At 46.9% G+C, this 17710-nt stretch overlaps 2 protein-coding genes across 3 annotated transcripts in view; one reads left to right on the top strand and one right to left on the bottom strand.

Annotated features, from left to right (window-relative positions):
* The window catches only part of fhit (fragile histidine triad diadenosine triphosphatase), a 197418-nt gene extending 183009 nt beyond the window's left edge, over positions 1-14409 (bottom strand). The window contains exon 1 of the mRNA XM_084927313.1: positions 14331-14409. The gene's annotated coding sequence lies outside the window, so the exon portion shown is untranslated. The remainder of the gene's footprint in view (positions 1-14330) is intronic.
* Positions 13756-17710, top strand: part of LOC146386340 (receptor-type tyrosine-protein phosphatase gamma-like) — a 362095-nt gene continuing 358140 nt past the window's right edge. For both annotated transcript variants that reach the window (XM_084927312.1, XM_084927311.1), the window contains exon 1: positions 13756-14378. In XM_084927312.1, coding sequence (XP_084783438.1) covers positions 14264-14378 — 115 coding nt within the window. In that variant the 5' untranslated portion in view covers positions 13756-14263. The remainder of the gene's footprint in view (positions 14379-17710) is intronic.

The following is a 17710-nucleotide window of genomic DNA, read 5'->3' as shown; positions in this document are numbered from 1 at the left end:
CTGTTGCCAAAGTGCTTGCTCACAGGGGGTCATATGATTCTTGAGTTTTTCTCTGTATGTATTATTGTAGGGTCTACCTTAAAATATAAAGCGCCTTGAGGTGACTACTGTTGTGATTTGGTGCTGTATAAATAAAACAGAATTGAACTGAATTGAATTAATGAGACTGTGGAGGTAAGCATGGACGACACGGGACTCTTAGTTCTCACTCCTTTATTCCTCTCCACACTTCAACTGAAAACATCGCGCCACAAAACACAGCAACACACTGCCTCAACACTGGGTGTGAGTGGAGCCCTCTAGTGGTCCACCACACACGCCCCCCCCCCCCCCCCCCCCCCCCCCCCCCCGAACACCCAGCAGAACTAGTCCAGGACCCGGGGTTTAAGCAAATGGCGGTGGCTTGCATGGGATACAAGCCACCGCCCAGTCTTTCACCGTTTTGCGAAAGCCCGGCCAAACAAACCTGGCACTGACCAGCTTGACCGAGGCCCAGACGCCCGGATGAGAGAGGGCGTGCACCAAGTCAAAAACACGCCGCCGCCATGAAAGGGGCACCACCAGGCGGGGGCGGCCGGTGGAAATGTCCGCCGTCCCACATGGGGGTGTCCTCCAGCACGAGTCCCGTTTTCATTGACTGAAGGGCAAGGGCGTCCGGGTCAGCACGTTGCTCAGTGCTCAGGGCAGCGTAGTCGACGCCGACATACACTGGAGAAACCAACACGCGTGAGAGAAAGTCAGCGACGTGATTGGACTTGCCAGCCACATGCTGAATGTCTGTGGTAAACTCCGAAATGGCTGCCAACTGGTGCTGCTGGCATGCGCTCCATGGGTCATAGACCTTGGACATGTCAAATGTCAAAGGTTTGTGGTCAACGTATGCAGTAAAGTTGCGACTCTCGAGGAAAAAACGAAAATGTCGTGTTGCGAGGTGCAGGGCCAGCAACTCCCTGTCGAAAACACTCTACCTGCGTTAGGCATCCCGGACCGTACGACTGAAAAAGGTGAGCACTTGCCAGACACCTGAAACCCGCTGTTCCAACACGCCACCCACTGCCACGTCGGATGCGTCGGTGGTCAACGCGATCCCCGCTGATGGAAATGGGTGGGCCAGCAGGGCGGCGTGGGCCAGCAGGGCGGCGTGGGCCACCAGGGCGGCGTCAGCCAGCGCAGACTTGGCTGTGGAAAACGCCTGGATGCGTTCCAGCAGCCAGTCAACAGGATCTTTGGCTGTTTTACCTTTTAAGGCAGCATAGAGCGGCTGTAGCAGGTGGGCAGCTCTCGGGATAAAGTGGTTGTAAAAATTGATCATCCCTAAGAACTCCTGCAACGCCTTAACCGACGTGGGACCCGGAAAAACCGAAACAGCCTGGACTCTCTCGGGCAACGGAACCACACCCTCAGCGGAAATGCGGTGTCCAAGGAGATCCAGAACAGGCAACCCAAACTGGCACTTGGAAGGGTTGACGATCAGGCCGTGCGCTGCCAAACGCTGGAAAACCTGGCACAGATGGGACTCGTGCTGGCTCGCCGAGCAGCTGGCCACCAATATATCATCCAGGTAAACAAAAACGAACGGCAGCCCACGCAAAACGGAGTCCATCAGCTGCTGAAAGGTCTGGGCGGCACATTTCAGCCCAAACGGCATGCGCAAAAACTCGAACAAGCCGAAGGGGTAATGACAGCAGTTTTAGGAACGTCTTTGGCGTGCACGGGAACCTGGTGATACCCCCGCACCATGTCAATTTTAGAAAAAAATTGAGGTCCCGGCGAGATTGGTGGAAAAATCCTGAATGTGGGGAATGGGTTAACGGTCATTCTCCGCGGCATTATTCAAACAGCGGAAATCTCCGCATGACCGCCACCGACCGTCTGATTTAGGCACCATGTGAAGCGGAGAGGCCCATGCACTGTTCAAGCACTGTACAATGCCAAGGCGCTCCATGGCTGCAAATTCTAGCCGAGCGACGGACAGTTTTGCGGGGTCGAGGCGGTGCGCGAACACCAGAGTCCCGACCGTGGGAATATAATGCTCAACCCCGTGCTTCGTTACCGTGCTAAAGAAATTAGGGACAGACAGCAATGGAAACTCTAAAAGCAAACACTGAAAAGCATCCCCGGTGGTCACTACATTAGCCCGAATCAGGGGCTCGGCGACCCGAGTAAAACAGAGTAGTGAAGAAAACGAGAGAGCATCAATTAAATGTCTGTTAGCAACATCGACAAGCAGTCCATGGGCACACAGAAAATCAGCACCTAAGATAGGTACAGAGCTAGCGGCAACAACAAAGTTCCACTGGAAATCCCAGCCATGAAAACAAACAGTCACCAACCTTTCCCCAAACGTTGTGATGGGAGAGCCATTAGCTGCAATGAGCTGCGGCCCGCAGTTCGCTGCTAGCCTGTCGGCAGTGTTCGGGGGAAGGAGGCTCTTCTGGGAGCTGGACTCCACGAGAAAACGTCTCCCGGAGCACGAGTGCTCTATGAAGAGCAGCCTTTCTGTATTGCCAGCGATCACGGCTGGTACAGCGCGCTGGCAGGTCCGTTTCCCTGGGCCATGAAAGCGCAGGGCGGCAGGCAGCGACATGCTTTGGCACCAAAACGCTGATGGTAGAAACAGATGCTCTTTCCGCGGTGCCGCCGTGTAGCAATCCCTGCCGTCAGCAAAGGGGCGGATGCTCCAGGGGAGACAGGTGGAGGCATGGAAGGTGCCACCGGGGGAGTGGACGTCGAAAGTGCGGCTAGCCAGAAGAATGCGATCTGCTTCTTCAGCCAGGGAGCAATAATCCTTCACAGCCAGAAGCGGGAAGTTGGCAAGGACAGCTCTCATGGCAGCCGGCAGTTGGCGGAGGAAGAGGTGGGCGAAGAGGAAAACCCCGTCATCCGGCCCGAGCAATGACAGCATGTTCTCCATGAGCTCGAGAGCCGTACCGCCACCCAGGCCTGACAGGGTGAGAAGCTTTTTGGCTCGTTCTGCGTCGGAGAGGGCATAGTGCCGAAGAAGCAGCTCTTTAAGGGCAGCGTATTTCCCTAGGGCGGGTGGGTCCTGGAGGAGGGTCATCGCACGACGGGTGGCCAGCGGGTCGAGTGAGGTCACCACATGGTGATACTTCGTTTCGTCAGCCGAGATGCCGCAAAGGGTGAACTAAGCCTCCACGTGCACGAACCACAATGGGGGATCGTGGAGCCAAAAGTCCGGCGGTTTTAGCGCCACAGCAAACGTAGCTGCAGCAGGGGGTGGAGGACCGGTGGCCGCTGATGCATCCATAGCGGAGTCTGCGTTATCCTCGGCCCGTAGCATGCTCGAGTCAGGGGTCACCAATGTGGAGGTAAGCATGGACGACACGGAGCTCTTAGTTCTCACTCCTTCTTTATTCCTCTCCACACTTCAACTGAACACATCGCGCCACAAAACACAGCAACACACTTCCTCAACACTAGGTGTGAGTGGAGCCCTCTAGTGGTCCACCACAAGACAAGTGATGGTGTCCTGGGGCATCTGGGGTATTATGTGGCAAATGCCAATCCACAGTTTTAGGCAGAAAGCACAGAGCTTGTTAAAGGAAATCAGGCCCTTGGTACCCACATGGAGTCTGTTTCTGATTCACTGGTCAGAGACACACAAGTGGCCTGCTGGAGGTAATTTTGTAGCTCTATCGTGCTCATCCTATTCCTCCTTGCAATAAGGGGCAGATACCAGTTGTGCTGTTTGGTTAAAGACCTTCCCCTCTCAGAGCAGGCTACAGATCACAACTTCATTCACTTCCTCTTACAAAGCTATTCACAATAAAACATGATACTTGTAAAAATGAACCATATGAAATGCAAATGCTCTTTTAAATTTATTACAAACATTGTACTCCTTTTTAAAAAAAATCCAATTTTTTTTCTAAATACTTTAAGCATTAGTATTTTACATTGTTACACTGATTTCAACGTTTTTAAGATTTCAACTAATTTTAATAAATTACAGTTTTAACCTGGTTATAAAGAAGTTAATTAACATCAATAAATAAACAGTTTTAAAAAAGGATAATGCAAACAACAACAACAACAACAACTCACATGTACTGAATAAATCAACAGGCTAACACATATTAAAATGACCTGTATTCATATGTATCATATTGATGATATTCATAAACAAAATCTATTTATTCATTTTATACATTTCCTGTACCTGTCACATAAATCCACATGACTTCCAGTCCCAATTTCAAATGTTGAACATCATATTGATGTCCAAGTTGGGTCATGGTTGGATGTCAGAATTGTGGACCTAGTCCAGAATTGGTCACGGATGACAATCTGCACGTCTATCTGACGTCCAATGTTGAGTGGGTCTGATCGCTAACGTGAGGAGTTTTATTGACCTATTTAATGAAGGAAATGTAGAAATATTTCTTATGGAATGCCAGGACTGACATAATGAATTAATTAAATACACCATTAAATAATTAATTAAATGTGTCATTAATTAATTAAAATTGGAAATAATTAATTAAATACTTATTTACGACACATTTAATTAATTAATTATTGACAGTTTTAATTAATTATTTAATGATGTATTTATTTCATTCATTTTGGCACTATTGTCCCCTTCATGTCTCACCTTGAAATCATTTTGTCTGTCAGCCTCACTCATCAAACTAAGAGGGCGGGGCTAATGCTGCCACTGCAGCTTCTCTAACATTTGACTGGTTGCCGTGCAAAGTAAGTCAAGACAGGTCGATCCTAGATAATCGATTGCTTGTGTGGACTTGGGGCAGCCAGGTATCCCAGAATGCATTTCAAATCACAGGCAGCAGTGGTGGTGGTGTAAAGTTTTAAAATACCCCGTTTTTCTGTCACCAACTACATTTTTAACAGTGTTTTAGCCGCGAATGTCGCGCCATAATCTTCACATGTCTGGTCAGGTTGTCAACATAGAATATGTTTACAAAAGTACTCAGATGTTTTCAGAGATGTCACTAGCTCTGCTAACAGTCGGCATGCAGAGTGCACCGAGCTCACAGCCCCGGTGTTCCAGCTGGGTTTTTTTGTTTGACTTTTGGGGGGAAGGGGGGTTAACCGGTTTGTTTACATATTCCACTCTCTGTGTTCCACATGTTGCATTCACAGATTCTTATTTTCACCGGATGATCGTCTCTTTCCGCCTGGTCTTGTGTCTCTGTGCTTCTGTAACATAAAGAACGAGCTGACATTTTTCTCACGACACCAGCGATCAGCTCAACAGGCCCTCAGTTTACCTGCATGCATCCTCCTCCTTACCTGTCAGCTGTTTAACACCTGGTGCTAATTCAACAAACACACCCACTTTACCTGGTGATAGTCACAGTTTAACTGGGCAGCCGGTGCTTGATATAACGCATGTTGGCGCATTTTTCTGCACAAGATAAGTAAATATAGTGTTTTTTTCCCCCGAGCGCATTGCTGCTGGAGCTCGTTTCCCAACAGAGCACTTTATAGGCGAACCCACTTTATCAGCGGCTGATGTCCAATCACCGGCACACAGTGTTATGTGACGGCTGTGTGCAGGCAGGAAAAGGACCCAAAGTGCAGACTCTGGAGACAGACATGAACTCAAAAAACAGTTTTAATGCTGAACTCAAAAGGGTAACAAAACTGAGAATACAAAATAAGCTTACGCAGACAGAACACGCAGCAAGATGAGGGTAGATAAGGGTAGATCGCGACACAGACCAAAGAGAACACAGGGCTAATATACACAGAGGAGCAATCAAGGAATGAGAGACAGGGGGGAAACACAGCTGGGACAAATCAGGGCTGACAAGACAAAGGAAGCAAAACCAGACCCATTAACATGAGACACGGACTTTCAAAGTACAACAGGAAACATAACACAGAGACGCGGACTTGACAAGGGGACACAGCTGACAGGGGAGACAGAGCAAGTAGAGAACACAGAGACATAAACCATAAGACAGAACTCTAACAAAGAAACCAAAGACTAGTGAGGGTAGGGGCGTAGATCGACTGGTAAATTTAGAGCTTTGCTTTTACACTCAGCTCTCTCTTCATCACAACAGACCGGTACAGCATCCGCATCACTGCAGCGGCTGCACCAATCCGTCTGCCGATCTCCCGCTCCCTTCTCCCATCACTTGTGAACAAGACCCCGAGATACTTAAACTCCTCCACTTGGGGCAGGGTCTCGTCCCTGACCTGGAGTGGGCACTCCACCCTTTTCCGGCTGAGGACCATGGCCTCAGATTTGGGGGTGCTGATTCTCACTCCCACCGCTTCACACTCGGCTGCGAACTGTTCCAAGGTGAGCTGGAGGCCATCACCTGATGAAGCCAGCAGGACCACATCATCTGCAAAAAGCAGAGATGAGATCCTGAGACCACCGAAGTGAAAGCCCTCCGCCAGCTGGCTACGCCTAGAAATTCTGTCCATAAAAATTATGAACAGAATCGGTGACAAAGGGCAGCCCTGGCAGAACCCATCACCCACCAGGAACAAGTCTGACTTGTTGCCGGCTTTGCAGACCAAGCTCTTGCAACAGTCGTATAAGGACTGAATGGCCCAGACACCCCATACTCCCGGAGCACCCCCCACAGGACCCCCTGAGGGACACGGTCGAATGCCTTCTCCAAGTCCACAAAGCACATGTAGACTGGTTGGGCAAACTCCCATGCACCCTCGAGTATCCTTGAGAGCATAAAGAGCTGGTCCAGTGTTCCACGACCAGGACGAAAACCGCATTGTTCCTCCTGTATCTGAGGTTCGACTAACGGATGGACTCTCCTCTCCAGCACCCTGGTGTAACGCAGTAAAGGACCTCTGCTGGCATATGCTACAACTCTATTTTTTCCATCCTGCTCTTGATACAGCACCGCACCAAGACCTGTGGCACTGGCATCAGTGTGGAGTGTGTATGGTTTTCTGGGATCAGCAAATGCCAGAACTGGGGCAGAAGTAAGTTTGTCAATTATGGACTCAAAAGCTTGTTGACACATTTGCGTCCATCGTCCTCCAAATGGCTCTTTGGAGTTGAGGTAATTTTCTGGCTTTACCGTTGGTCTCAGTTTCTTCTGGGAAGGTGGATAACCAGCAGTGAGATCGTGCAACGACTTGACAATGGCTGAATATCCCTGGACAAAACGTCTGTTGTACCCAGCAAAACCAAGGAAAGATCTTAATTCCTTCAAGTTTTTCGGCACTGGCCAAGAAGTGAGTGTAGAAATCTTGTCCGGATCAGTTTCAACACCAGCCTGGGACACTACATGGCCCAGATATTTCACAGATGTCTGGAATAACATGCATTTCTCAAGTGAAAGCTTCAAGCCAAAATCTTTAAGTCTGGTGAGAACTTTCATCAGGCGAGTTTCATGTTCCTCAAGAGTTGGCACAAAAACAATGAGATCGTCAATGAAAACCAGGACTTCTTTTAGATTTAATTCTCCCATGCATTTTTCCATCAGCCGTTGGAATGTGCTTGGTGCATTGGTAATCCCCTGTGGCATCCGATTAAACTCCCAGAATCCTAATGGGCAGACAAAGGCAGTCTTTGCTTTATCCTTCTCCTCCATTTCAGTTTGGTAGTAACCCGACTTGAGGTCTAGCACCGTGAACCACTTGGATCCTGCAAGTGCGGAGAAGGTGTCTTCCAGTTTAGGCAGAGCATAAGCATCTTTGATTGTTTGCAGACTGAGTTTGCGGTAGTCAATACAAAGACGTACACTGCCGTTCTTTTTACGCGCAACCACAATTGGAGAGGCAAATGGTGAGTCGGATTCTCTGATAACTCCGGAGTCGAGAAGTTTTTGCAGGTGTTTCCTTACAGCATCAAGATCTTGAGGATGAAATGGTCGTGGTCTTTGCTTGGTCTTTGGAGGTAAGCGGATGATCGTTCACCTAGATTTTGAAGAATATTTAAGCATTGAGCATACAATTCTTCACCATCTTGAACTGTTCCAAAAGCTGAGTCGAGTACACTTAGTATGACTGAAGGCAATGTGTTGGGGCTTAGACCTTTAACCAAACTCCAATACTCTTGGAGTTGGTCCAATCTGGCTTTGACGGGGTCATGCCCCGTGCTGGTCAGTGGAAACCGGTCTGAAAGGAGGTGAAGACAATTGCTGCTGCTCCAGTTCCCTTTCTTTTTCCTCTACTCCATTGTCCTCATTTACTCCATTTTCCTCATCATATCCATGATCACTTTTTCCATCATCATCTGCTCCTGCTTCATGCAAATGTTGACCAATCTGCCTCATGACTGTCTTCAAGACATCCTCAAACCGGTGCGCGCTGCAATCAGCAATTTATTTGAGCTCCTTGAGGTAGTTGGGAGGGGGACCGCTGCTGTCCTCTGTGGCGGCGTACCTACAGGCCAAAGCTGTGACGCGGAACACAAGGTCGGCAACAGTTTTAGAACAGTAAGTGTATGGCAGAAACGGCTCTAGAGTAGTAAAAGCAGTGGTATCTACAAACTCAACAATCAGGTTTTTAAAGAAAGTACTCGCAGGATCATTTACGTAAAAATGATGGTTAAGATTACCATAAGTACACAAGTAATCAAGAATTTCGTTATCAGCTTTTGTGTTAGACACACCGGAGGTCATCACGGACTGTGATATATTTATGCCAGAAAGTGCAACTGAATCCATTTTTGATTTTCAGCAAAAACAAAGCAATTAAGAAAAGAAAAGAAAAATTCACACACAAAGGCTCCTGGCTGGCTCACCACTTGTAACGCAGTAAAGGACCAGGGCGCCTGACTGCAGCTTCATAGAAAATGAGCAATCAGAAGTAGCTTCGTCTATGGAGCCTGAGTGTGTGAATAAAACACAGGAAACCAAAATAGAGCTCAAAAATATATATATTATGTTTGTTATGAGAAATATATAGACAGATGTACAAAAAAATAAAAAAATATATGCATATATATCACAAACAAAAATAATGTTGACAATACAAAACAGCTTATTAGGTTCCAAAAGGAGGTGGAATGAGGTTTAGTCCAGTATGTGATCACTTTAGTTTCATTGACCTGTGAGAGGTCATGTGTCAACAGTTCAGTTTAGTTCGCAAGTCCTACCGCAATGCAGCGGTGGTCGGGTGGCTCGCCATCCCGTGCTGATCAGGGCTGATCGCGGGGAAAAAAACCCTGACCGTTGAGTCGATTGAGATAGGGTGTAAAGGTGAATGAATCGGCCGGGTTATTGCACGCTGTCAACTGGTATGTAGTGTGTAATTTGTCAATATCTGACAAGAACGCCAACCACGGGCACAACAGCAGCCAGGGGAGCAGGGAACATGCAGCTGATTGACCCGGAACTTATACAGGGTTCATTCCCGCCACAATAAAGGGATTGGCGGAAGTGGGGTCAGACGTTACCGTGGTTACACTGGTGACGAGTGTTGGGCAATTAATTATATAGTTTGTGACAAAGTGGGTGAGAAGACCATTTGTCTATATTCTTAGTTAACATTCTTGTTTTGATTTAACCATATTTCACATGTAATCTGTAATAGGCAAACATCTACTATCCCGGGTTTGTTTATGTTTTGCACTTTTACAGATTATGTAATATAACATCTTGGTTTAAATCAATCCCTACAAGTTTGTTAAGTTAACATGTTCTTTATTTCAACTGTTAATTTGTATTGTTTACAACTTACCTTACCTACCTGTCTTCCAGAAACAAAAGGAGGAAATGTAGTTTTACTTCCTGCTTTATAGCTTCTGGGTTCATCTGTGGTCACAGGAAGAGACCAAGTGCAGAAGGGGAAGAACTCTTATAATTTAATAAAGTTGATTTTAGAGGGTTTATGAAGAAATAGATTTATTGTTGTAATATGTATTGATTACACCACAGAGTTTATGTTGCCAGTAAAGAGGAGTAGCAGAGGTTTGAATATAATCATGTGAAATTGTTTGGTTAAGTGGACGATTTAAGCAGAAGAACTCAGGTGTTTCACGAGAAAGGTTCAGGTCAGTGTAGCTGTGTGCAGTTTGACCTTAATTTCCATTGATTTAAGTTCAGTTATGTTTATTTGAACTGAGTTAATTATAGAGTTGAGTTTCTTTTTTATTTCTTTGGAAATATTGTTTGGGTCACAAAATGGTGAATAATCCTTTGTCACGTGGTGTGAGCAGAATCATCTGCAGCTCAACGTGGCAAAGACCAAGGAACTGATCGTGGACTTCAGGAAGACCAGGAAACACTTGACCCCTGTTTCAATCCAGGGGGTCAGTGTTGACATTGTGGAGGACTATAAATACCTTGGAGTTCACATTGACAATAAACTGGACTGGGCTAAAAACACCACAGCACTTTACAGGAAGGGCCAGAGTCGTCTCTATTTTTTGAGGCGACTGAGGTCCTTCAACATCTGCCAGAAAATGCTCAGGATTTTCTACGAGTCTGTTGTGGCCAGTGCGATCCTCTATGCTGTTGCATGCTGGGGGAGCAGGCTGAGGGTCGCAGATGCCAACAGACTCGATAAACTAATCCGTAAGGCCAGTAATGTTGTGGGGATGGAGCTGGACTCCCTCAAGGTGGTGTCGGAGAGGCGGATGCTGTCCAAGATAAAGACAATGTTGGATAACACCTCCCACCCACTCCATGACATGCTGGTCAGTCACAGGAGCTCGTTCAGTGAGAGACTGAGATTACCGAAAAGCACCACTGAACGACGCAGGAAATCTTTCCTGCCTGTGGCTCCCTGTACAACGCATCCACTTAACACACTGGTTACTGCTACAGCTACACATGTTTCTTTTTCAGCTATTTATTTATGAGTGACTTATGTATGTATATATATGTATATATTGTACTATTCTTAGTTAGCGTATTGTCTGTCTTGTCTTAATGTTGGTTTATAATGGAGCACTGTAACAAAAAATAATTTCCCCCAGGGATCAATAAAGTATTCTGATTCTGATTGATTCTGATAAATCACTTGCTACACTGGACAGCATCAGTCTCCTGCACTTCTTTGACCGCTTAAGTCAAGTCCTACCACATAGTTATTTATTCAAAAAAGTAACTGAGTTTTGCAAACAACACAGTTTTTTGCAGCTGTTTACCTAAAAATGCAGCCAAGGCATTTTAAACAATTTCAAACTATTTACAGAACAATCAGCTGTTCTGCATCAAATCTGATGCCACACAAAGTATTTGTGTCACTCCAAAAAATAATTTCTGTCCACTATGAGATGAAGGAGAACAACAGCCTGATACCTGCAGGCCTGACAACAGCAGATGTATCACTCCTGTAACACCTGTAACATTCAGCAGTCGCCTCATTGTTCTGACACACACAACAAAACTACTGACTACACTACACACTAACTACACACTAACTACACACTAACTACACAAGATTTGCGCTAAACGTCGCAAATCTCTCACATCTCAAAACACCGCCGTCACTCCTAAAACTTCCCCCCCTCCCTAAACAACTAAATGCCATGTTTTGATTGGTCGACATGGTACATTTTTCGACCAATAGGAAAGGGCGGGGTTTTTTGGTTTTGTTTTTGCTCACAGGCAGAGAGTGATTTCAAGTGTTTTCCTTATAAAACGCCGTTTTTACCGTTTCTTCCCGCAGTAAATATAAACAACGACAGTATTCAGGAAGAAAACCAAACATTGCAGATATTTTTATCATAACTCTGGTTTTACGTGGCCGATCAACACAATTTAAAAACTGGTATAAAGTCCACACTTTTCCCGTCAGTTGTTCCGTCTGTCCTGCTCACATCTCCAATGGTTGTAGTCGTCATCATTAACGTGGCTTCACTCCACATCAGCCGCTTTGCTAAAACACCGGTGTCGGCACATAAGGACGCTGTCATAGCCTGTCAACAACGTTGATTAGCTGCATATATACGAATGTGAATCGCGTGATTGGCTGGACTTTGGGATAAGGTGGCATCGTTCTAATCCCATACTGGAGCAGCCAGTCACTTACTGACTAACACTGCAGAACAGAATTATTAATGTATTTACTTTAATTTCAATTCAGATTAGATTTTTTTTTGTGCGCAACGCAGATTTTTTTCTGCGCAGAGACCGTGCCAGCAGTGCACGATTGCGCACGCGCGCAGCTTAGAGGGAACATTGCACCCCAGTCTGCCAGTCCAGGGGTACTGCCCCGGATCTCCACGCAACATTGAAGAGACGTGTCAACCAAGACAGCCCTACAACATCCAGAGCCGAGGAACTCGGGGCGGACCTCGTCCACCCCAGGGGCTCTGCCACCAAGGAGTTGTTTAACTGCCTCAGTGACCTCACCCCCAGAGATTGGCGTGTCTTCCCCTTCGTCCCCAGACTCTGCTTCCGCCACGGAAGACGTGCCAGTGCGATTGAGGAGATCCTTGAAGTATTCCTTCCACCCCCCGATAATTTTCTCAGTCGAAGTCAGCAGCACTCCACCCGCACACAGTGCAGGTAGAACACCGCTTTCCCCTCCTGAGTCGCCTGTCGGTACCTATCAGCTGCCTCCGGAGTCCCACAGGCTAACCAAGCCCGGTAGGACTCCTTCTTCAGCTTGGGGGCTCCCCTCACCTCTGGTGTCCACCATTTGGTTTGGGGATTACCACCACGACAGGCACCAACTACCTTGCGGTCGCATCTCAGTGCAGCGGCTTCGGAAATGGAGGTGACGAACATGGTCCATTTGGACCTCATGATTAATATTCACAATAAAAATATTAGCCGAACATCATGAAGTCTGTATGTGTTTCATAGTGTCGAACAACCTTTGTACAGTTAAACCTAGCAGTTACTACATGACAGAAACACCAACGTTATCTCTTTTAATAAAGTTTATGCGTTTATACACAGGTCACGCTGATTATTGAACAAAAACCCAAAGATCAGATGTGAATCGGATGTATTTGCTCTCCCTCCTCCTTAAACGTGTTTTTAATATTAGTTATAATTCAGAATTGGCAACTGAAACACTTATGACACATATGAACATCAGCAATTAAAAACCCGATAAATATATCTTCAGTAAATGTGTACTGCGGGGGTTATTACAGCTGTGTACTGGGGCCTGCGCTTTGTCGGTGCTAATAACAGCTCGATTGCTTGGGAGGCGAGTGGGTCTATCCCACGCTTTGCCGTGAGACTGGGCTGGGCAGACATTTCCGAAATTATCGAAGCACTTTTGCAAAGAGGCTGTATCTTGACAAACCGACCAGATATCTGAAGATTAAACCGCTACATTCTCAGCTAAAAAATATTAAAACTGTATTTGGTGACACACAAACAGGATTTTTCAAAGTTCAGTTCTGTTAGTTTCCACATGCTGTTTGTTGGTGTGCAGAAACGCCTTTTAAAAACAATGGCCACCATGCCAAAGCAATGGTTTTGACTCGATCAGTGTTAACCCCGCCCCCTGGGTTTGATGGGTGAGGTTGACAGATAAAATTAATTCATGGTGAGACCTGAAGGAGTCAAGTGTGCCAAAATGAATGAATTAAATACACCATTAAATAATTATTTAAATGTGTCAATAATTAATTAAAATGTGAAATAAATAAAGAATTAATTAAAAGTGTCAATAATTAATTAATTAAATGTGTCAAAAATATTTATTTATTTAATTAATTATTTCCCATTTCAATTAATTATTTTCCATTTCAATTAATTATTGACACATTTAAATAATTATTTAATGGTGTATTTAATTCATTCATTACGGCAGTCCTGGCGTTCCATAATTTCAAGGCTTTGTTAATTTTGTTTGAATAACCACGGTCGCTGCACTCATTCCAAGACAAACCTGAGGCGGAGGTGCAATCCTTTAATTGTGAACATACACTAAAGCTGTGGAGATGGAACATCTCTTCTTATCTGTGCGTGTGCTCAGAGTGCGCGCTTCCTCCCCGGCGCTAGGATCCAGAGGACTGACCGCTCTCTCTCTCTCTCTGGCCGTTTGAAGCGTGTAGCAGAGTAGGGCTCGCTTGTTACTTGGTGGATGGGTGGAGGGATGAAAGCTACCCTCCCCGCTGCTCCAGCGCCGACTGTTCTCTGTCCCTGTGCCTAAACAGCGCTACCTCCACCGCCTCAGCCACACAAGCCAGAGAACGCTTTGAGGAGCTGCGTGCACACGCACACGCGCGCTTTTCCGGAGACACCAGCGTCCGCGCGAGTGGTATGATAAGAAGGGAATAGTGTGGACCTCTGAGTGGGTCCGTCCGCCTGCATCTTGCCTGCTGCGCGGTCACTGAGTGGACGGTGAGGACGGAGAGTCAACAGTTGTTCGTGGGTGCTGTATGCATGTGGACGCGCACATCCCTGCCATGTGGACACTACTGCGGTCGTGCTGTTGCTGGATTTTACCTCTCGTGTTTGCAGCCTTCGTGCTCCGTGGGGCCCACAGTCATCCCGGTAAGTTTCATCCAGTTTGGCTTGGATGTGATGTGATGATGTGATGGCTTATTTGCTGCCGGCTCACCCTGGAGCGAGACAGTGGGGCCGTGACGCGTTCACACAGCCCCACTGCAGTGAGGCTCTAATCTGTGTGGGGGAGGCAGACCTGATGTCTGTGTTTGGGCTGACACTAGACCCACAGCACCTGATTGTAACACTGCATGCCTGCTTTACAGTGAACGGTGGAAAATGTCCTGCTCTGTCTTTTTATTAGGCCTCTCCAGCTGTTCTATAAGGCAATTTTACCCTCACCTCCAACACTGGACCTAAACCCTTCACTTGTTAGGAAGCAATACTTGTACCACAGATTGTTCTTTGTCTTCTCAAAGGTAGAAGAGGACAAGTGTGTGATCACATTCAGAAATAAAGCCCACAAATCGAATTTGACCTTGACCACTCTGCACTCTTTCAACTGTGGAAGATGCTGCAAATAGACATCCAACACTTTCCGGGCTGTCAGCCCAACAGAAGCTATAGATGTGTAATTACCACCCACTCAGCCACAAAAGGCTCACACGTATTCCACTCATATGCAGTAATATCTAACAAAGGAACAAGCCTTTGTTGTTTGCAGGCGTTCAGCACCAGAAGGTGTACCTACGTTTGAAAGATGTTGGATAATGGTATATGCCGATACGTACCTGTATCCTGGGATGTCAACAAAGGCATTTCCTGTGGCACGCTTGGATGCTGTAGTGTCATGGAAGGGCCCACAGTGTGCAGGTAACATGACAAAGAAGAAGCCAGCGGCCACATTCAAAGTGTAGCATTTATGCTGTGTTGAGTCCCCACACCCCCGTAATGCTATGGGTGAACACACATTTTTCACATAACCTGCCATGAGAAGAAAACCACTGACCCCATTGGGCCCTTTACCTTACAGTAAACTCTGTTTGGCTCCCAGACCCCCACCCTGAGGAGCCAGGCTGATGTAGAAGTCCTGTGGCCGTCTGTGGATATGACGCGTTTTCAGAGCTGCTAGTTAAAAAAGAATAGACTGAAATAGCCTTTTATTATCATTGTACGTGTACAGTGAAATTGTGGGTGCTCGGGCACCATGTTAGACAGCAGGAATAAATGACAAGCAGGAGAAATATATGAAATCCAAAATAGTAGAAAAGCACACAATTGAGAACAAAATAGTTGCAAAGTGCTCAGACGTAGTGCAAAGAAAAGAGTCCATGTGTGAGTTGCCCGAGTGATGAGGTTTACTGAGACTATGGCTCAGATTGGTAAGGTGTGCGGGATGTGGGGAGATAGTGTGTGTCAGTGTTAGACAGTATTAGCCTACTTTCAAGCTCAACTACATTAGCTCTGATGTGTCCTATCAGATGTCACAAAACACACTCACGGGAGAGTTTCTGGGACTGCTGTACTGAGCAGTAGCGTGCCTTTGCTTGAACAAACCGTACCAGTACTAGTGACATTTTGGGAGCGACTGACGGATTTTCAGATGTAGAAAGTTAAAGTTTATCTCAGACGCTCATGTCAATCACAATCTGATCACAGATCTGGAGAAAAGCAGAGTGCAGGGAGAGTGAGAGGGACCCACTGACCCACTGGTGGAGAACGTATACTTGGACTCCTTGAAAACACAAAGATTCAGTTTCTGCTCAGAGGAAATACTGAAGCTAAAAAAAGAAAGTCTCAGGGTGTGTGACATCTGGCTCATTTCCAGGAAACGTATTTATCAGACAAAAGTCAAAATTAGCTGCGTGATGCTTTGTCTTCTCAAACATAATAACTCAGCCGCGTCCTGCAATCACAAACCGTCTCCTTTTTGTGGATCTGAGGATGGAGCGTGTGAAAATGTGCACAGTGCTAATATGTTTCTGTCTGTTCTCTGTCTCTGCTTGACCTGCTCTCGACTCAGACCCATGCAGCTGTCATGATAGTGAGCCCAAGGTGGCGGCTCGATGTCGAATGGCTGACAGACGCGGTAGAAACAGAGACGAGCTGCTGTCCTGCTGGGTATCGGCATTGACAGCCTCTGGCTTGCTTACTTTTCCATTAGCTGTACGGAGAAACATGCAAACGTGGATCACACCAGTGTCTGTGAAATCAGCCGAAACCCCACAGTGCAGCAAATGATCTAAACATGAGAAACACAGCGAGCTTCTCCTCAGAGTTCTGTGCAAATACATCCAGGAGTTCAAATAGGAAAATGCAAACAAATTCAAAATTCTTCAACATCCTGGTTGTAATACAGTCCTGTCACAGACAGATCACTCTGTCACGCCTTATAGTGGGCGTGGCTGTGGCTCAGGAACGAGAGCTTTGAAGGTTGCTGGTTCGATCCCTGGCTGCTTCAATCTGGATGGGCGTGATACTCACTGCAAGTTGTCACAGTGTGAATGTGTGAGAATGTTGGATAGAAAGAACTTGTCCCGTGTCCGTTCACTAGTTCTTACAATGCTCGTCCAGTGCACTGAGTGTGCAGTCGCTGTGTAGCGGCACCGTCAGAAGCACGCGTACTTTGTGCGGTGCTGTTATGTCTGCAAAACTGACCTGAGTGCTGTCAGTGCCCCCTCGCCCTCATAGTGGGCTGTTTGTAGCCACAAACATCTGCTCGCTGTGCTTCTCCGTTGGTTGGGGTGTTGAGAGCAGTGGCTGTCACTGCAGGGTGTCTGCTTGCTGACACGGGGCATCGCGTTTGCTTTCCCATTTGTGGTGTGCACTGTCACACCCCCGTCACGGTGCCACCCGTCAGCCCCGGGTTAACCAAACACACAGAGGTCAGTTGGTCCTTTAGCCTGATGCATTCTCTGCAAGCTGACAGGGAGAAACACAACAGTCACTGTCATCTGTAAAGCTAGCACACCTTTCCCACAAACACCACCCCCTGCTCCTCCATCTATCTCCATCTCGTTCCTCTCTAACTCTCCGTTCATCTGTCACAGTGGATGTGCTCACACAGGGGCCAGGTTCATAACTGTAGGCAGGCCTGCGTGTCACAAGCCTCGTAGTCACAGTAATGCAGGAGGACGGCTGACATTTAGGATGGGGCCGGATATGCTTCGTGGCCTTGGGTTTCTAACATTATCATCATCATCATCTTGGTGCTCACTGAGCTGTTATCTGTCCTCTGCTGTGGCCGGAGTGGGGAACGCACACCGGCTCACAGGTCACTTTATCATCAGCACGGCACCCCTGCTCTCCTTAATAGACTGATTAAAAGATACTGCTCTGTGTGTGTGTGCGCGCGCAGGGGTGGTGTCAGGCAGTTGGTACATGTGGTTTTGTCATGAGGAGGTAGCAGCAGGAGAGGCATCGGGAGCCAGATTAATGAG

Source organism: Perissodus microlepis, chromosome 5 (genome assembly GCF_051167445.1).
Source record: "Perissodus microlepis isolate ML-2025 ecotype Zambia chromosome 5, ASM5116744v1, whole genome shotgun sequence".
In the NCBI taxonomy this organism is placed as follows: Eukaryota; Metazoa; Chordata; class Actinopteri; order Cichliformes; family Cichlidae; genus Perissodus; species Perissodus microlepis.
Note: the sequence above shows the minus strand (reverse complement) of the source record. Positions and strands in the feature narration are given on the sequence as shown.